Source organism: Bombyx mandarina, chromosome A1 (assembly GCF_030267445.1).
Source record: "Bombyx mandarina strain Sakado chromosome A1, ASM3026744v2".
Taxonomy (NCBI): Eukaryota; Metazoa; Arthropoda; class Insecta; order Lepidoptera; family Bombycidae; genus Bombyx; species Bombyx mandarina.
The window spans coordinates 1386983-1408213 of NC_143234.1; the positions used below are offsets into that span (position 1 = coordinate 1386983).

General features: G+C 44.6%; 2 protein-coding genes across 3 annotated transcripts; both read right to left on the minus strand.

Annotated features, from left to right (window-relative positions):
• Window positions 1-1952: 1952 nt before the first annotated feature.
• Window positions 1953-17590, minus strand: LOC114245000 (uncharacterized). Its single transcript, XM_089739606.1, has 2 exons — window positions 17467-17590; window positions 1953-3852 (listed from the first exon to the last, which is right to left on the minus strand). The coding sequence occupies exons 1-2, from the start codon at window positions 17500-17502 to the stop codon at window positions 2197-2199; spliced, it is 1692 nt and encodes a 563-aa protein (XP_089595732.1). The 5' UTR covers window positions 17503-17590; the 3' UTR covers window positions 1953-2196.
• LOC149499457 (E3 SUMO-protein ligase ZBED1-like) lies at window positions 9254-11893 on the minus strand. 2 transcript variants are annotated; one of them, XM_089739255.1, is made up of 2 exons: window positions 11734-11893; window positions 9254-11308 (listed from the first exon to the last, which is right to left on the minus strand). In XM_089739255.1, exon 2 carries the CDS (start codon window positions 11301-11303, stop codon window positions 9405-9407), a length of 1899 nt encoding a protein of 632 aa, XP_089595381.1. In that variant the 5' UTR covers window positions 11304-11308; window positions 11734-11893; the 3' UTR covers window positions 9254-9404. The 2 variants fall into 2 exon arrangements, with proteins under 2 accessions (XP_089595381.1, XP_089595380.1); XM_089739254.1 differs by having other exon boundaries at window positions 11725-11867.
• Window positions 17591-21231: the final 3641 nt, after the last annotated feature.

A 21231-nucleotide genomic window follows, 5' to 3' on the forward strand; every position in this document is an offset into this window, starting at 1 on the left:
AGGTTTCCGATATCATGTACCGAAGCCTCAGTGTGCTGGGTTGAAAGAGCTGTAGTGGTTTGAGCATCATCAGGCTTTTCAGTTGGTGCCGCGAAGGCAACAGCCAACACAAGTACACCGGAAAAGAACTGTGAAAATAAACTGAGGTACAATGAACTTACAAGGTCAAAACTTTACAGAGGGATCTTAACAAAAAGATAATACTTGTAATAGCTATAATATAATTTAAAAAAAGTACAATAAGAATATAGAGAAAATAGAAGAAATGAGGTCTTACCAACGACCGCATCTTGAAACTAATATGAATAAAATGGTTTCTCTTCGAATTTATATGGAAACAAGTAGGTAATTAATTTAAGATTGGATAATTAACAAATAACATTTTGATGATTCTTAATTGGATGTCTTGTTTCGTTAAATCTGATATTAATTACTTTATTTCCATAGTAGAGATAACGTTAAAAGAATGATAGTTTCGTGAACTAAAAAACAGATGTTTTTTAATGAAGAGCTAACATTTATTTTTTTATCCCTATTCTGTAGATGTTGAAGTTCTGTAGAAGTCTGTAGTGTCTGTTGTAACTAAAGAACTTATATCTCAATGTGGGTGGCGCATTTACTTTGCAGATATCTATGGGGTCCAGTAGCCACTGAACACCAGGTGGGCCATGAGCTCGTCCACCCATCTAAGCAATAAAAAAAAATATTATCTCAATATTGGAATCCACACAATAACTGATTTGTTAATAAGTTTCCTGGAAATCAAATTGCTTCTAAATTTATTTATTTTTTACTGGTGGTAGGACCTCTTGTGAGTCCGCGCGGGTAGGTACCACCGCCCTGCCTATTTCTGCCGTGAAGCAGTAATGCGTTTCGGTTTGAAGGGTGGGGCAGCCGTTGTAACTATACTGAGATCTTAGAACTTATATCTCAAGGTGGGTGGCGCATTTACGTTATAGATGTCCATGGGCTCCAGTAACCACTTAACATCAGGTGGGCTGTGAGCTCGTCCACCCATCTAAGCAATAAAATAAAATAAATAATTAAAAAAAACATTTGCTACCAAGCTAAAGAGAATAATATCCCTTGTCAACGGCTTTACCGATATTGATTTTATTGTGTACTATAAATAGGAACAAGATTTGTCTGATTTTTATTTCCACTGGAATACGGTATGTTTTCCTCAAGACGGACCGATATTCACCAGATAAAAATAAAATAAAATGATTAAAACTACTTAAACCGTGTATTCATATTCGTCGACATTAGAATATTGTGATAACTATAGTATAATTCATGACATGCGCGTTTCTTTTAAAGTGTTTTTAATAACGTGAAATTCATTTTAATCATTTCTACGACTAACGAAAAACAAAGAGAATACTATAGTCATAAAATATTGGAACTATTATTATGGAGTATCAGCAATATTTAGTATTATTGGACTAAATATTGAGCCCAATGTAGTAAGTACCACCACTAAACACACTAGAAATAAACAGTATTTCTACCATTAGATAGCCAATATGAAAGAGATTCCAAAATCGTGCCTTAAGGTGCGTGGCGGCATCCAGACATTCAATGTGAGCACCGCGATAACAAACATCAAATTAATACCATCAAAATAATTTTAAATGTAATCTATTCTATCAGCCCACAGACGTCCACCGTTAGACACGGGCCTGCCCAAAGCCTCACCAGAAAGATTGGTTCTTCATTGCTTGCATCCAGTGGATCCCCGTGAACCTCAACAGATCGTCGGTTCATCTTGTGGGAGGCCTATCCACGCTACTTTAATATAATAAAGGAAACAAAATTAAACAATTTTCACAGTAAATAAATATTTAATTCAAACTACGTAGCAATCGTAAACTGAACTATTGAAAGCTAACAAATAATCAGAGATAAGAAAGAAAAAATCAAGCATTGGAAGCTAAGTACAAACTAGATACTTTTAATCCTGCATAATTTTGTCGTATGATCGAAATGATTCGTCCACAATCGCAGCTGGGTTTTCCGTGGCGCTAGGACCGTTTATTGGTTCGCCTGGGTGGGTTCTGTGTTGTTTGAGCTCTGAGCCGGGACAAGGCTGTTCGTGTTAAGCGGTTTATCAGCTGAGTCAACTGTACTCTCTGTGATGTTAAGGCCATATGTTGGTTTCCCTGGCTTTTCAAGAATGGATTCTGTTGAGGTTGATTAAGGATGGTTTGGTTTTTCTGGACCAGGTAAACCGTAGGCGTCGTTCTCTGGTTTATCTGGATTTTCGAACAAATTTGGATATGCTGAATTATCAGGGTTTTTTGGTTTCTCTGAATTATCAGGTTTCTCTGGCCTTTCATGAGCGCCTGGTTTATCTGGTTTTTCATCACCTGGCTTCTCAAGTTCCTCTGGTTTCTCTGAATGATCAGGTTTTTCTGGGTTTACATCACCAGGTTTCTCTGGCTTCTCTGAATCATCGGGTTTCTCTGGGTTTTCATTTCCTGGTTTCTCTGATTGCTCTGAATGAGTAGGTTTCTCTGGTTTCTCTAAATGATCAAGTTCCTCTGGTTTTTCATCACCTGGTTTCCCTGGTATTTCGTTATGACCTGGCTTCCCTGGTTTTTCTGAATGATGAGGTTCCTGTGGTTTTTCATCACCAGGTTTCTCTGGTTTTTCATCACCAGGTTTCTCTGGTTTTTCGTGATGACTAGGTTTCTCTGGTTTCTCTGAATGATCAGGTTTCTTTGGTTTCTCTGAATGATCAGGTTTTTCTGGTTTTTCGTGATGACTAGGTTTCTCTGGTTTCTCTGGTTTTTCGTGATGACTAGGTTTCTCTGGTTTCTCTGAAAGATCAGATTTCTCTGGTTGTCCGTGATGACTAGGTTTCTCTGGTTTCTCTGAATGAGGTTTTTCTGGTTTTTCGTGATGACCTAGTTTCTCTGGTTTCTCTAAATGATCAGGTTTCTCTGGTTTTTCATGATGTCCTGGTTTCTTTAGTTTTTCCGAATCATCAGGTTTCCCTGGTTTTTTGTGATGGCCTGGTTTCTCTGAATGATCAGGTTTCTTTGGTTTTTCGTGATGACCAGGTTTCTTTGAATGGTCAGGCGTCTCTGGTTTTTCGTGAACGCTTGGTTTCTCTAAATGATAAGGCTTATCTGGTTTTTCGTGATGACTAGGTTTCTCTAGTTTCTCTAGTGGACTCAATTTTTCTGATTTTTCTGTTTCTTTGTGGTGGCCTGGCTTCTCTAGTTTTTCTGAAGTATCAGATTTCTCTGATTTGTGATTATTACCTGGTTTCTTGGGTTTTTCTGAATGATCAGATTCAGGTTTTTTTGGTTTCTCCTGATTACCAGGTTTGTCCGGTTTCTCCTGATGACTAGGTTTGTCCGGTTTCACCTGATGACTAGGTTTGTTCGGTTTCTCGTGATGACCAGGCTTGTTCGGTTTCCCCTGATGACCAAGTTTGTCCGGTTTCTCTGAATGATCAGGCTTTTTTGAACGCTGTGATTTCACGGGGTGATCTGGTTGATCCGGGAAGATATGTTTTGTCAGGGTTAAAGTCAGTGCTGATAACTGAGACTCATCTGGAACCCCTGGCGCTGTAGTAGCGTTACGATGATTTTGTTTCAGTGGTATTGGGTCTTGGAGTTTACCAGTTAACGTTGGTTCAAATTCGTTGAAGAGATCAAGCTTTGAAGGAAAGGCTAGCTCTTTAGGCTTATCTGGAAATCCACTTAGGATATTATAGTCTCTTTTTTCTTCAGGTTCTTGATGCTTCACATTTTTTCCATAACTTTTGAAATCGTCATCGTTGGATAATCGTCCATTTATGGAAGCAGTCAGCGCTAGCTCCGCGGAAATGGATAGCAGTATCTGGAAATTAAAATCACCATTTTAAAAACTCTTCAACTTCATTATCGTCTCCAGCCCATAGACGTCCACTGCTGGTCATAGGCCACCATAGGTCATTGGAAAGGAACCTACTAAACTTAATTGAATTGATAACGGTAGCAACTGATACAGCATTGTGTAGGTTCATGCGACCTTTTGCTATTGTCGAAAACAGTAGATTAGTTCATCATCTGAAGCGGCTTTGATCAAATAAGGTTTCCAATAAAATGCACACTTTATACTCATGTATGGTATACACTCACATATGAAAACAACTCACGAGACAACGGCCACGGTCAAGTTTCAAGGACACGGACCTTCAGTAATGAAGAAAGCGAAAAAGAAGAAGTACTCGTATCAAACGACGCGACTGTGCTGATGCCCAAATTACGCAGATAGTAATCTTTATTCTTTATTGAACACACAGTTAATAAAATACAAGAGCTGCAATTTGTAAAATGACCATGCAATTGAGACAGTAGGCCTCAATTACCAGTGCGTGGTGACATTCAAGTTCTGATATCTATGGGCATCAGTAACCGCTTAATACGCGGCGGGCTGTGTATTCATTCACCTATCCACACAATAAATAAAAAGGTAAGCCAACAAACTGCTTCTTTTAGTTTAGTTGGTGATATATAGGAAAAAGACAAAAATGGAGGCCCCTTTGGAGGGGGCCTTTAGCCAAAACCGGGATTTCTTGTAAAATTTATAATTATTTTAACGCACGCACTTACATTACTAACATAATTTAAGCTACCTTACTACTACAAATAATTTGTTGTTTAATGTTATATTATAATCCACCTAAGACTAACCAGAAATAAAAAGGAAATAATATTATTATTATACCTATAGGGAACAAGGGCAGCTCTATAGGTCTCTTTCGCACGTATGTATGTGATTCTCCACGCCACAACTTTATTCGAAACCACTCATAACTACCCTTATAATAGTCCTGTATTTTTTTTTTCTCTTGTAAGCAGATGGCATACGGCCCACCTGATCGTGAATGGTTACCGTTGGTCATGGACATCAGCATTGCCAGTGGCAGAGCCGAGCCGCTGCCTACCGTTAAGTACTCTTGGGTAGAATTCACTTTTGTTTTTATATGTATTTGAATTAATGGGTGAGCATGAATATAGCTTTCTTTTATTGCTTAGATGGGTGGGCGAGCTCACAGCCAACCTAGTGTTAAGTGGTTATTGGAGCCCTTGCGGTGGAGGCTGCCACTGTGGCCGCGTGGGCGCCGATGCCCGCGCGTCTAGTGGACGTGGAGTCGGAGGCCGACTGGTTCCGGGGTACGATGCGTCGCGTCTGCGATGCTGCGATGCCCCGGGTCAGCGGTCGCGCTTCACGTGGCGGTGCGTATTGGTGGACGCCCGCGATCGCACTCCTCAGAGAGGAGTGCGTGCGGGCACGCCGCCGAAGCGCTCGCCACCGCCGTCACCGTCTTCGCGATACAGATTTCGCGGAGGTGGCGGCCCGCCTGCATGCCGACTGCCGTGAGAAGCAGGAGGCTCTGCGGCGGGCCATCGGCGAGGCCAAGTCTCAGAGCATGAAGACGCTCCTGGAGACGCTCGATCGGGATCCCTGGGGGCGCCCGTACCAGACGGTACGCAAGAAATTGCGACCGTGGGCGCTCCCGGTGACGGAGCGTCTCCAGCCTCAGCAGCTCCGGGATATTGTCTCCGGGCTGTTCCCGCGGATGGAGAGGGACTTCGAGCCCCCCTTCATGGGCGTGCCGCGACGCAATGACGTGAGCGGTGATGCCCCTGCTGAGGTGGTCCCTCCGAGCATCTCGGAGGAGGAGATTCGTGCGGCCGTGTCGAGGATGCGGAGGAAAGACGAGGCCCCCGGCCCTGACGGTGTTCACGGTCGGGTTTGGGATTTGGCCTTCGGTGCCCTTGGGGACCGGCTCGTGCGGCTCTTTGAAGCCTGCCTCGAGTCGGGACGGTTTCCAAAGCAGTGGAAGACGGGCAGACTTGTTCTGCTGAGGAAGGAGGGACGCCCTGCGGACTCACCTGCGGGGTATCGTCCCATCGTGTTGCTGGACGAGGCGGGAAAACTGCTCGAGCGGGTGGTGGCCGCCCGCATCGTCCAGCATCTGACGGGGGTGGGTCCCGATCTGTCAGCGGAGCAGTTTGGATTCAGGGAGGGCCGCTCGACCATCGACGCGGTGATGCGCGTGCGTGCCCTCTCTGATGAGGCTGTCGGCCGGGACGGGGTTGCACTGGCGGTGTCTCTTGACATCGCCAACGCGTTCAACACCTTGCCCTGGTCGGTGATCACAGGGGCGCTGGAGTATCACGGCGTCCCTGCGTATCTCCGTCGGCTGATCGGGTCCTACCTCGAGGACAGGTCGGTCGTGTGCACCGGGCACGGTGGGGCGGTGCTCCGCTTCCCCGTCCAGCGCGGTGTTCCACAGGGGTCGGTCCTTGGCCCTCTCTTGTGGAACATCGGCTACGACTGGGTCTTGCGTGGCGCCCTAAGCACTCCTCTCCCGGGTCTGAGCGTAGTTTGCTACGCGGACGACACTTTGGTCGTGGCCCGGGGGAGGGACTTGCGAGAGTCTGCCCGTCTTTCCTGCGCGGGGGTAGCCTTCCTCATCGGCAGGATCCGAAGGCTGGGTCTGGAGGTGGCGCTCGATAAATCCCAGGCCCTGTTGTTTCACGGGGCCCGGAGAGCGCCGCCTCAGGGGGCCCACCTCGTGATCGGAGGCGTTCGCGTCGAGATCGAGGCGACCGGGTTGCGGTACCTCGGTCTCGTACTGGACGGTCGTTGGAGCTTCCGCGCTCACTTTGAGAGATTAGGTCCCCGACTCGCTGAGTCGGCTGTTGCCGAACGTCGGGGGGCCTGACGTGGTGGTGCGCCGCCTCTACACGGGGGTGGTGCGGTCGATGGCACTGTACGCGGCTCCCGTGTGGTGCCACGCCCTGACCCGCGACAACGTTGCGGCGTTGCGACGTCCGCAGCGCGCGATTGCGGTCAGGGCGGTTCGTGGATACCGCACCGTCTCGTTCGAGGCGGCGTGCGTGCTAGCTGGGACGCCTCCCTGGGACCTGGAAGCGGAGGCGCTCGCTGCGGATTACGCGTGGCGATGCGATCTCCGCTCCAGGGGGGAGCCGCGTCCTGGCGCGGCGGAAGTTCGAGCGCGGAAGCTTCAATCTCGGCGTTCCGTGCTCGAGGCGTGGTCTCGCCGCCTGGCGGACCCCGCCTACGGGAGATGGACCGTCGAGGCGATCCGCCCGGTCCTCTCGGACTGGGTGAGTCGCGACCGAGGACGTCTCACCTTCCGAGCGACGCAGGTGCTCACGGGACACGGCTGTTTCGGTCGCTACCTGCACCTCGTCGCCCGGAAGGAGCCGACGCCGAAGTGCCACCACTGCAGTGGCTGCAACGAGGACACGGCGGAGCACACGCTCGCATACTGCCCCGCTTTCGCGGAGCAGCGCCGCGTCCTCGTTGCAAAAATAGGACCGGACTTGTCGCTTCCGACCATCGTGGCTACGATGCTCGGCAGCGACGAGTCCTGGCAGGCGATGCTCGACTTCTGCGAGTCCACCATCTCGCAGAAGGAGGCGGCGGAACGGGAGAGGGAGAGCTCTTCTTCCCTCTCGGCGCCGTGCCGCCGCCGTCGGGCCGGGGGCCGGAGGAGGGCGTTTGTCCAGCTCCAGCCCCTATGAGGAGGCAGTCTCCTCCCGGTGATGGTCACGGGGCGACCTTAGGGGGTTGAGGCTGCGCCGCACGCTACCGTCACTCTAGCGCGCTGGCACCAGGAGGACGGGACGGCGCGTCGGCGGCTGCGGACTGCGATGCGGTCCGCATTTTCGTCGTCGTTGTCGTCGCCGAACATACTGTTGAAGAGCAACCCGGTCGGCGGTGTATCGCGTTCCGACCCGGCAGGCTGGTTCTGGCCCAGCGGGTATCCCGGAACACCAGCGGCATCGCCCGGGCGGCCTGGTAGGGCCGCCGTACCGCGGAGACTGACGTCGTTGGTCGTCGACTATCGCCTCGACGACCCGTCGGTCGGGCGTCCTCGGGGTGGCGCCGCGTGTCTGGTTGTAGTGTTGACCGCGGGAACCCCCCTACTCTGAACGGGTTCTGACCCCGGACGGAGATCGGACTTCGGGTGTAAGAGTGCAGGGGAGTCGTTTAGTGGGTGGGCCCTAAAATCCTTGGGCCTGCGATCTGCTCTCAACACCTGCAGATCGTTGAGTCTCACATACCCCGCGCGCCCCCTAGGCGCGGGGACCTCGTAGGAGGTTCGGCCCCCGGCCCGAAAAAAAAAAAAAAAAAAGCCCATAGACATCTACAACATAAATGCGCCACCCACCTTGTGATTTAAGTTCTAAGGTCTCAGTATAGTGACATCGGCTACCTCGCCCTTCAAACCGAAACGCATTACTGCTTCACGGCAGAAATAGGCGCGGCGATGATACCTACCTGTGCAGACTCACAAGAGGTCCTACCACCAGTAAAAACCAACTTAAGACGCTAACTTGAAGTCTTACACCCGTATCTTTAGTCGTTTACACGAGCTTAACTCGACTCGACTCAACCTCCAACGCGCGTTTTGGTATGCTTAGTTGTAAAAATAAACTCCACTCAAACGTCCTTGGAAAATTTTCCTAACCGGAGTGAAGTAAGCGAACTGTCAAGTCAAGGTACGTCGCGACGTACCTTGAACGTTCCTCAAGGCTAGTTTTCTATCAATGTCCAAATAGTATGTGGACCGCAAATGGAAATATATGATATTGTTGTGCAATGGCCTCGATCTGTGCATGATTCCCGCATATTTTGATAATTTAAGTTTGATAATATTTATTAATAAAGTAAATAGTTCGAAGTTAGACATTTGAAACTCTTTATTTTATTTACCTACATAAGAGTCATATTTTGCTTACTACCTGATAAATAAGATAACCTGAGAAATAAGATAAGTCAATGCGATTATAAGTTTTATTTATATAATAATAAACTGGTGGTTGTGGAAAAGCACTTCAACAACACGATTCAACCAAAATCACACAAAAGCGGCGAATAAAAATACAAAGCCGGATCCGAAATCTAAAATAATATTAGGTTATATAGCAACCCTAACGCCTGCCGCGTCGGCAGCCGCGTCTGATCGCGCGCCGCGACCAATCAGGGACTCTCGTTGTCGGTTCCCGGCGCGATTCAAAGAGTAGCGACCGAGTGGCTTTCCTTTTGGCAAGCCGCGCGTGCGCCTTAGGGATGGACGTTTAAAATATACATCGATGTTTTTTTCGATGTGATGCATCGATCGGTCACATCGATGGTAATACGATGTATTGGGAAATATATCGATGTTTCTTATATATCGATTGTTTTAGGTTAGGCATTAATTAAAACAAAAATATGTATTAATCAGGAAATATATGTATTAAAATTAAAAATCACCGAGACAACACATTTTTTTTACATATTCCAATATTTTTTGTCAATGCTATGTAAAAACAAAAGTTTGCTTAATCTCTTCCCCTTCAGCCGGTTTCTTTGTTCAGTCATAACTAGCCCTGCCTGTGAAAAAATCTTTCTGAAGGGACTGACGTGCCAACTATTGTTAAATACTTAAAAGCTATTTTGTACAGCTTCGGGAATTGTATTTTGTAATCTCTCCAAATTTCTAACGGATTTTCTTTAAGTCTTCCAACAGGAGTTCGGAGATAAACGGAAAGTTCGTCAGACAAAACGTCTTCAGATTTGTTAATTTTCCAGTTACGATGCACTAACTTATGGTGATCAGTCCATAATGAAAAGGCCTCTTCATTTTTATCGGACTTGTCAGAATCGGACTCAGGTTCTTCATTGCTATGCAAATTCTTCTTCATTAAATCTTTAATTTTCGTAACAGCATTCGAACAAGCTATCGGATCATTGAAATGCATTCTTTTAAACCGTGGATCTAAAATACTTGCGATAGCCAGAGCATTCACATGTTCTATTGAACCCATTCTTTTATTTATTTCATTAATAGCAAGTTTCTGCACCTCTTTCGCTACGGGATCTTCTATAACAGCTGAAGTTATTTTAGAGAGCATGCAACGAACTAAGGGAATAATTTTACTACTTGTGCAGTATTTATCACCTGAAATTTCTTTTGTAGCCGCTTCTAAGGGTCGCAATACCATGATGACAGACGATACAGTAGATATTTCCGATGCACTCAGCATTGCAGGTGCTCTAGGGTGGCGGAAGAGAATATCATTTATGACACTACGGAGTTCTAGAAATCTTTGTAACATATAATATGTACTGTTCCAGCGAGTATCCACGCTTTGTATTAATTTTACCTCAGCTGCTCCAGCAGAAGACTCCGTAGCCGCAGCAGTAGCTTTACGTAATTCATCACTAGCAATGCAACTCTGTTTAAACCAAGTCACTATTGATTTTACTTTAGAAACAATGTTTCTCCACTCAATACATATCATTGTGCCTTCAGCCACCAAATTCAGAGTATGGGCAAAACATGGGATGTGTTTCCTTCTACCAAACGCTAATTCGATCGCCTTAACTATATTGGCTGCGTTGTCAGTAACAACAGCTGTTACATTCTCTTGATCGATTTTCCAGTCTTGACATACCTTTAAGAGAATTTCAGAAAGATAATCTGATGTATGTCTTTCATCCAATTCGTACACACCTAAGGTGACTGAATATAGTTCAATGTCTATTCCGAAATGTGCTGTGATGCCCAAAAAACTTTTCATATTCAAGGTATCCGACCAAATATCTGTTGTTAGGGTTATATCTTCTATAGAGGACAACATTTTCTTAATTGTTTCTGAAATTACTTCATATTTATCGTCCAGCCAGCGTCTTAGAGTTGTTCTACTCGGGAGCTTATATTGAGGAGCAACTGTTTTCATTAGAGTTTTGAAGCCTTCGTTTTCAACGATTGAGAATGGCTGATGGTCTTTGCAAATCATGAATAACAAACAGTTGTTCAGTTTCCTTGTCTTCGCTCCAGATTCTGAGTAAGAGGAAATATCTTTAAAAGCGGCCTGTATTGTTCTTTGGCGTTTTAAAGGTGTAACGTTTTCGTCTAAGTCTGAATCAATGGTTTCATTTACGGTTTTTGGTAACGGTGCACCGGATCTTTGACTGCCACTGCAACTTGGAACAGGTTGAAACTGAAGTACTCCATCATCCATTTTATTATAAGGCGTAACTTTGGTATCCAGATCCAGAGGATTCGATATTTCGTCTGTAGTAGTTACTGCATTGAATGTAGTTTGTTTCGGCTGAATTTCGAGATAAGCAGCCTTATGAACATTACGAATATGTCCAATTAAGTTCGTAGTGTTTCCAGCAGACTTAATTTCCTTTTGACATAGTTTGCATTTCGTTTTCTTATCGTCAATTTTGTTAAAGAACTGCCAAACGGAACTTTTTTTCTTAGGTCCCATTATAACTGAAAGTAAAAAACAAAACTATATAGGACTGTTTACAGGGAATTTATAATAATACCTATTAACTGCCTAGTAGAATACAAATAAGTATAAGCCGCATTTTAATCGATAATATTAATATAGTAATTATCGATAACTTGGCATCACTACAATAGATAGTATTATTATTTCACGGTAAAAAATATAACCTTTCAATCAAATCGTATCATATTGCGAAATTAATGCATTCGTCGTAAAGTAGGTACATAATCTTCTCTTTTATATCTTAGTTATAAGCACGCGCAATATAAAACGTAAAATATAATAATTGCTTTGTACTTTTTGACAACAAAACAATGTGTCATTTCCAGTAAAGTTTCACTAGCAAAACCATTATCATTATCACTAAATACATTATTCTATTTATTAATACACATACCTGACATACCTGTTCATAAATTAGTTTCTTTTTTAGATTTAAACAAGGCAAAAACTCGTATCGTAACAAAAACACAATATACATTTACACAGCAGAAACTCGGTCGGCCATATTGTTGTTTTGGTTTAATTAATATTGGCAGCACTGATTATAACGTTTCGTTTCTCTTTTCACTCATAGTATAGTAATCTCATAATTTGCGTACCTAATCGATGCATCGAATGAAAAACATCGATATATATTCGATGTTGAAGTATTTACAATACATCGGTTCAAGACGATGCATCGTTACTATACATCGAGTATTTTAAATAAATCGATGTATATCGTCCATCGCTAGTGCGCCTTTACTGGCGCCGACAGTTCACCCGCAACCACCGAAGCATACACACGAGAATACGTCCGCACCTCGCTCGCTACCATTCCTTTTCGAACTTGTTTGTGGGACCCTCTGGAGTATTCATACCCAGTGCTCCAGCTGGACAACACAAAACTGGCGCCTCAACGTGGTAAGGAAAATCTAGCGGTGAGTCGACGAATCGTACCGGTTTTGCCAATAAAATTGTGAACTCATGATCATGGTGAACACTCGAAGTGATAACCGTGCTAGCCGAAATCGCAGGGATGATGATGCAACGGACCCGTCGTCTGTCCGCGTCCCGCGATCGGTCTCCCCGAGCGCGTCCGCCGCCCAAGAAAATGGCGCCGGCGACGCCTCGCGCACAATCTACGAGTCCTTTCGAGAAGCATCTACGAGCGCGTCTCCCGCCTGCGAAATCGGCGCCGCTGACGCCTCGCGCTCCAATCACCACAACCGATCCGGCGACAGCCACGTGGCCCCCGCCGAAGCCACCTTCTCAAGCGAGCACGTGTCAACAATAGTAGAGGCACTACAGCGGAGCCAAACAGAGGTTTTGAAATCATTATTTGAAACGATACGGCACAACACATCAACACCAGTGCCCGCATCACATGCACACGCGAACTTCGCCCGATGTACCGCGCGCTTTAGTGGGACTGCAGGTGAGTCGCTTGATGCCTTCCTGGATGCGGCTGAGGCGTATCGCGACTGCTCCGACATCTCGGATGAGAACGCCGTCCGGGGATTGTCCATGATGTTGTGCGGCGACGCTGCCGTCTGGTGGCTGGGTGTGAAGTCCTCCATATCTTCGTGGTGCGATGCCGTATCAGCCCTACGAGACGCTTTCGGTGATCGCAGACCTCCACACTGTATATACGCTCAACTATTCAAACGAAGTCAACAAAACGATGAAAGAACGGACCGTTTCATCGCTGCGACGCGCGCTCTTCTCGCGAAGCTACCTGCCGGCGACCTAAGCGAGAAAGTCCAGCTGGACATGATCTACGGACTCCTCAGCCGCCGCGTACGGGAGAGACTTCGCCGCGACGAAGTAAGTTCATTCGACGTGCTCCTGCAAAGAGCGCGCCAAATTGAAGACGCGACGGACGAACTTCGCTACGAGCACGATGCCTCAAGACCGACGGGAGAATTAGCAAGAAAACCATACGAGTCGACGACCGGCACCGGACGCACTCGCCCTCTGCCAGCAGTAGCAGCGCGCACGGCCGCGTGCGCTCCGAGCGGCGCCGCCCCCGGCCACGAGCCCGCGACGCAGCCGCCGCTTGTTACCGGAACGCCGCGTGTATTTGACTCCGTCGAAAGGAAGCGACGCCCGAAATGTTCGTATTGCCATTTCTTCGGTCACGAGAAGAACCAGTGTCGTAAATTAGATTCAAAACAAGGTGATCAATCTCATACTAACTTATTTAAAAATAAAACTCACTCGAAATCTAGTGAAAGTGAAGTTAAAAGTGATCAGTCATTTTATTGTGTCGATTCAAAAGTGTGTTTTGAATTTGAAAACGACAAATCAGTAAAAGACCATATTCATAGTTCTAATTTAGTGCATGAAACTTGTATACCTATTTTGCCAAATAGTGATGCATGCACTGATACCTACACACAGTATAAACAGCGGCGAATTCCACAAAATTATAATTTTGCTGCCCATAATTCAAATCGTTCGCGGTTTAAGGTTATTGATAACAGTGATAATTCCGATCGACCTCGTATTGATCGCCCAGGTTCTTCTCGAGAAAAGAACCACAATATCACTGCATGCAACACGAAATGCATAACATGTAATCGATCGAGTGACGATAGCCAAAATAATGATGGCGACCACCCTCCAACTAGAGTCCGCCGCCAAATAGCCTAGCTGTGTTCCGGCGTGTGGGTTGGAGAGCCAGTTCTATCCCTTCCCTTTCCCCTTCCTTGTTGGGGTTGAGTCTTGGTGACGCCTGGAACTTGCGGAGCAGACGTGCGTGCGAACTCACGGGGCGTGATTGTTTGACGGGGGTATAGGGAGACCCAGTGAAACGGTACCCGCTGCCGCCCGCCGGTCAGTAGGGGACCTGAACCCGGGTGTCTCTACTAAACTCCGCCCCGGGAAGCTGTCCCGCCAACCGGTGTAAAATCCTGCCGTGCGGTCGTCGTGCCGGAGTCGGAGACCGGAGTGGATCCCGGCGATCGCACGCAGAGTGGACTGGGGGCCCTTCCATGCCCTGCGTCAGTCTCTCACGCAACCCGTGGTCGAGCACGTACTATGTTCCGCGCTTCATTCAGGTGTTGCCTCGATCTCACCTCCAACATCCTACCTCTCCTAATCCTACTCTCCGAAAACTTAAACATCATGAAGACGACAAAAAAAAAGAAAAGGGTTTCACAGGCGGTCCCCCATTCCACATTTAATGTGGATTTCAGCAATGTCAGGGGCCTACATAGCAACCTTGACGCCGTACACCACCACCTTGAGACGGCGCAGCCTGCCCTGCTTTTTTTAACGGAGACGCAGATATCTGCTCCGGATGATACCTCATACCTTGAATACCCCGGCTACGTATTGGAGCACAACTTCCTGCGTAAAGCCGGGGTGTGCGTATTCGTCCGGGCTGATGTCTGTTGTCGCCGTCTTCGGGGCCTCGAACAACGGGACCTGTCCCTCTTGTGGCTGCGCGTAGATCACGGGGGCCGTAGCCGAATCTACGCGTGCGTGTACAGGTCCCACAGCAGTGATGCAGGTTCAGCTCTGTTTGAGCATGTGCAAGAGGGGACTAACCGCGTGCTTGAGCAGTACCCATCTGCGGAGGTGGTGGTTCTTGGAGACTTTAACGCTCACCACCAAGAGTGGTTGGGATCCAGAACCACTGACCTCCCGGGTCGGACTGCCTACGATTTCGCCTTGGCCTACGGCTTCTCCCAGCTGGTGACACAGCCCACCCGTGTCCCAGATATCGAGGGGCACGAGCCTTCTTTGTTGGACCTTCTGCTGACCACAGATCCGGCCGGATACAGTGTGGTGGTCGACGCTCCGCTTGGATCGTCTGATCACTGCCTTATCCGTGCTGCCGTACCACTCTCTCGTCCTGATCGTCGAACGACGACCGGGTATCGAAGAGTTTGGCGGTATATGTCAGCAGACTGGGATGGATTGCGTGAATTTTACGCATCCTACCCATGGGGGCGGTTCTGCTTTTCCTCTGCTGATCCTGACGTCTGTGCGGACCGTCTTAAAGACGTGGTGCTCCAGGGGATGGAATTGTTTATTCCCTCCTCTGAAGTGCCCGTTGGGGGTCTCCGAAATATGGGAATAAGCGTGATGTAATGGGATTTGATTGTTTTTATGGTTGCGGCGGCGATGACGATCTTGCGGGACTCCCTATTGGTCGTGACGTACGGCCGATTTTTAACATAAATATACTGGGTTTTGACGGCACCGCTTTAATAGACACAGCTGCAAAACACTGCATCGCGGGTCATACGCTATACGCTCTCCTCCAGCAGAACAACCACCCTCTCCGCGTTTCCTCTCAACGAGTCAGACTTGCCGACGGTGTGGTGCGCATTATGGACGTTTTTACCACCACACTCGATGTACGCCTAGAGACGACAATTATTTCCACTCCATTCCTCATATTTCCTGAATCCACCAATAATGAAACGTTATTAGGAATAGATTTTATTACCGCAGCTGGAGTAGTAATCGACTTCAAAGAAGAGGTTTGGTTCTTCAGTGATGATGCGATGGTAAAGTATAATCTGTGTTTCGAACCTAAGTCGCGCAAAGTTTCCTGCGCCGCTACAGACATCCTTAGAGATGACGAAGGTACTCACCTTACGCCAGCTGAGCGGCAAGCGCTCGCCGACATACTGGACAGGCACGCACACATCTTCAGAGCAGGGGGAGGTCCAACTCCGTTTGCAGAGCATCGCAACGAAACAGGTGAGCATACACCAATATCAGTACTCCCATACTGTTTAAATCCTTCGAAGAAACCGCCTGATATTATATTAGGGAAATACCATACCCAAGACCTTACCTGTTACCACGGTAACAAAGACTCCTTACCCAAACCCGTGATTCCTAAAAGGAAACGTGGACGCCCAGTTAAAGCTGTTAATGTCCTAGTCCAGGAGCGAGGGCGTTCTCCAAGACTAGAGGGGGAGTATATAGCAACCCTAACGCCTGCCGCGTCGGCAGCCGCGTCTGATCGCGCGCCGCGACCAATCAGGGACTCTCGTTGTCGGTTCCCGGCGCGATTCAAAGAGTAGCGACCGAGTGGCTTTCCTTTTGGCAAGCCGCGCGTGCGCCTTTACTGGCGCCGACAGTTCACCCGCAACCACCGAAGCATACACACGAGAATACGTCCGCACCTCGCTCGCTACCATTCCTTTTCGAACTTGTTTGTGGGACCCTCTGGAGTATTCATACCCAGTGCTCCAGCTGGACAACACAAAAGTTAGAAAATAAATAATACACTTTCAGATTTACCGCACGCACACATATTTACGAATAACTCAGCAACAAAAACATCAAACAAGTTCATCTAGTGTCAAACAGACAGCGGCAGCTTGACTTTGACATTAAACAATGACCATAGACTCCACAGAACTCTATAGGTTTGATGCTAGCTTGATCAAATTTTCATCATTATTACCTCACTCGAGGACAGTTGAGGAATATTGTAATGGTCGACTAAAAATACCAAACTCGAGTAAGTTTGGAGGGAATGCTCGAGCATCATCGGATGAGTTAAGAGTGGAGGACTATTTTACGAAACGTCTAAAGATACGGGCATTAGTCCCACAATATAAAATCCCCATCCTTTAAAATAACGCATGACTGATTCGCAACGGAAATTCGCAGAATACTCACTCAGTCAAGAAATTTTACGAAACGCCCTATAACAAGTAAATCTACATTAACTTCTTCAAAGTCTTCATAATAACAATATATTTCATGAAGAAATAGCGGTGTCCGCGACACTTAAGTAGGTGACTTGTCTAATTGCAAAATTGCAAAATAAAAAATTGAAGACATCATTTGTCTTCTTATTGTGGGTAAATTAGCTGCGGCAATTGAATTAATTGCGAATCTATACATTTGGTGTGATCAAATTAAATTTTATATTTATAATTTATGAAACTAAAGCTCATATATCGTTTATCAGACTTTTAAATGTCCCGATTGGATTGATATAACAGAGGCAACTTACCAAAATCCGCATTTTTTGTTTGCAACAATTGAATTAATAGTGAATCTATACATTTGGTGTGATCGAATTAAATTTTATATTTATAATTTATGAAACTAGAGCTCATATATTGTTTATCAGACTTCTAAATGTTCCGATTGGATTAATATAACAGAGGCAACTTACCAAAATCCGCATTTGGATTAAACTAAACAAAAACATTACTGTTTGTCAACTGGGTTGAAAGCCAATATTAATATGTGATATATACATGCACATTCCCAGACTCTTTAATATTTTTGTCATTTTGAATACGATCGATAAAGACACAGCTATCTAAATGATAAAATTTATCTTACCGCACCGATGTATTAATGAAGTATGACGGAGCGATTGATACGTGAAAAATGAAGCCGGTTTTTCGTATGAGGGACACAAAAAACTAGTACAATTTTCGCCAATGCTTATATCATTCTTATGTTTGCTTTGTATTTTTATATTGTAGTTGGAAAACTAGATGTTCGATTTGAAATATAAACTTTACGATGGGCATGATATCAACCGAGTATAATAAAAACAGACACACTTTTTTGTTGAACACGCTCCTTTAACTATAACATGTTGTAGCTATTATAAGCGCGTTTTACGATAATCAAATGGTACTTTAGACGTCAATCATTATACTCAATTTATTATCTAGATGTAATTCTGAAGAATTTGAATGAATCAATGGAGGCATTTTGACGTTTGATAAAAATGTCAGATAGAAATTGGATTAGCTTACGTCTGTCATTCAGTATTTTCACAACTTTAATAGCTATATTTTACACATAAAAGAATGCTTAATATTAATACGTGAAGCAAAAACTTTGTATTCCTTTTTACGAAATTTGCGCGGACGGAGGAGTATGAAATTTTCCACACTTATAGAGAATATAGAGAAGAAGTGCACAATGCTAATATTTTTTTAAAATAATGCATAAAAGATACATTAAATCAATAAAGAAAACATTACACACACTACATACCATGTATTTGACGCACACACGCATGCATACTATTTATTGTCAAACTTTTGTTCTTGGCGTCTGTTGTCAAATTGAGATTCAATATTGTTTGTCTTTGTTAATATTTTTATAGTGTAGTCTTGGCGAAATTTGTGAAGATGTATAAAATACAATCATAATAGTGTACAAACTTACAATTCCAATTAATTATAGTCGAATTTCGACTACTGCGGGACCTCTAGTGCTTAATTATTTCTTGTATCAACCAATGCAGGTACCAGGACCCGATAAAATTTAAGAGATTAAAGAAAATCGGCGAGCGCTGTACAATCGAGTTTTTAAAACATCGAAAATTAACATAAGTATTACGACCAATTAGTCGAATGTTTGGATTCTACACGAATTTAACTTAAGGTTCAATTTCAAACGAAAATATCAAAGGTGACGACCATCGATCATATCATTGACAAACATTTTATTTATTTATTGCTTGGGTTGCACAAGCTCACGGCTGATCTGGTGTAAAGTGCTTTCCGGAGCCCATGGACATCTACAACGTAAATGCCGCTATCCACATTGACATATAATTTCTTAGGTCTCAGTTTTTACAGTACAATGGCTGCCCCACCCTTCAAATCGAATAGGGTTACTGCTTCATGGAATAAATAGGCAGGGTGATTTTAACTACCCGTGCGGACTCACAAGACGTCCTACCACCAATAAAAGTCCAATCCAAACCTTCGAAAAGAAATAATCGATTTTCATCCACAAACTAATATGGGTGGTAACTGTATTCACGACATCCTGATCACACCACGCATCAACGGCGAATGTATCCTTTCATAAAACAGCACACTCGACAAAAAAAAAAAAGTACCAGGCACTCATAAAACTCAAGAGCTGTATTCAAGACAAATTCCTCGGCAATTTAGCGGAGACGTTGACAAATATGACACGTTCTCCTCATTTCTTCACACGAGGGCTTTAAGGCGCAGATCGAACTATCCGGTGATTGATGATGTTTAATGATGCTCGAGTTATATAAAGGAAATCTGCCTTAAAATTGAGAATTGAGAGTAATTTTTCCGTTACACTGGCTTTTAAACGAAGATTTTGCGGATATTTTGATTAATTTCGAAGGATTCCTCCAGTTTTTTACTGGTGGTAGGACCTCTTGTGAGTCCGCGCGGGTGGGTACCACCACCCTGCCTATTTCTGCCGTGAAGCAATAATGCGTTTCGGTTTGAAGGGTGGGGCAGCCGTTGTAACTATACTTGAGACCTTAGAACTTATATCTCAAGGTGGGTGGCGCATTTACGTTGTAGATGTCTATGGGCTCCAGTAACCACTTTACACCAGCTGGGCTGAGAGCTCGTCCCACGTGCTCTGTACCACTGGTAATTACTCTACTCACGTCGTACCCACTGGTAATTGAGGCGTACTGTCTCAATGGCATAACTAACCATTAAAAGGTAACCATCAGGTGGACCGTATGCTTATCTAGCTACGAGGGTAGTAAAAACAAAGACAGTGACGATTGACTTTGAAGCCAAAAAATACGTAAATCTAATTAAAAATATATACGATAAGCAGGAAACCATTACGGAGCAAACGTCGTATGTATTAGTGGTGTATGAAAATAAGGGGAAGTATCGACTCGCGTTCAACGCGTACATGTGTCCTCAAATATTTATGAACCACTCAACTGAGATCGGTTTTCGTTCGCGATATAGTTCAGGAGCTTGGGTAACTTTTGTAGTACAGAATGTGTGGTAAAGCTTGAATAATTTACCCAAAGTTCACCCAAAGTTAAGTTGACCCTATTATTTATTTTCGATAATTATTCTTGTTGGATATATTATGTATTGGCTATTAAATAATTTATCGGAAAATGGCAGCAAAGTTTTCTATATTTGACATTATTACTTAATATTTATTTTGTTCAGATGCAAAATAACATCAGAGATAGTTAATCAATATTTTATCTAATTATTTTATGATCGGTGAATAGAATAGTAACAGATGCCTTTCGTGAGATGACTGCTCTCGCATGTACTAATTTAACTGACTGACTTTAACGAAGTTCTCACCCCCACGCGACGATAACGACTACAGACAAGCAACCGGCATTGTCATTGATGTTTTTGGAACGAAGTTCCTTATGGGACGATGCGGAGGGGTACCCTAACCGGGAAAAAACGTCCGTTACGTAAGATTTTTATTAGTAAATGCACAGTGTACGACTTAAATTTGTAATAACGTACAAAAAATAACATATTTTTTTATTATATATTTTTTATAAATCATTGTGAATAATATAAAGTTGATAACTTTGCAAAGTGGTTTTTTTTTATCAATAAAAAATCATAATAAAAAATGTATACTCGAATAATTATTGTCTTTATACTTCGAATAGAATTTAAAATTAATATTTTTATAATGAGGAACTTCGTTCTTATCCTGTGCCCTACGACACCACACATCTTTTTTTTATGTTTATAAGTGATAGGTTGAATGTTCACACACGAACGTACACACACATATATATGACGGAGACGGCTAGTTCCATGGTGTTTTTAAAATGATGACGTCAGCGTCGCTGACGCCATTCTCTTCATAATTATCATTGCCTGCCATAGTGACAGTAATTAAGACTCAATTTTCCAATGATTACCGTTTATTAAAAATTGAATTAATTGTTTACCAATGCATCTATATGTGACCTTAAGAGCAACTGTGTAGTCACTGAGTCAACAAAAGGCAGTAAACACAAAGAAAACTTGAAGCGATCCAGCTCCTGGACTAGACTAACAAAATTCCACCGCACTATGTTTCCAACACAAGTATGTGCACACGCCTTGCCGTCGCCACGGTATGGACGAGGAAGGCTGTGTCACATTAGACGAACTAAGCTATAAAATTGACTTCTAATTTCGCTTCTTTT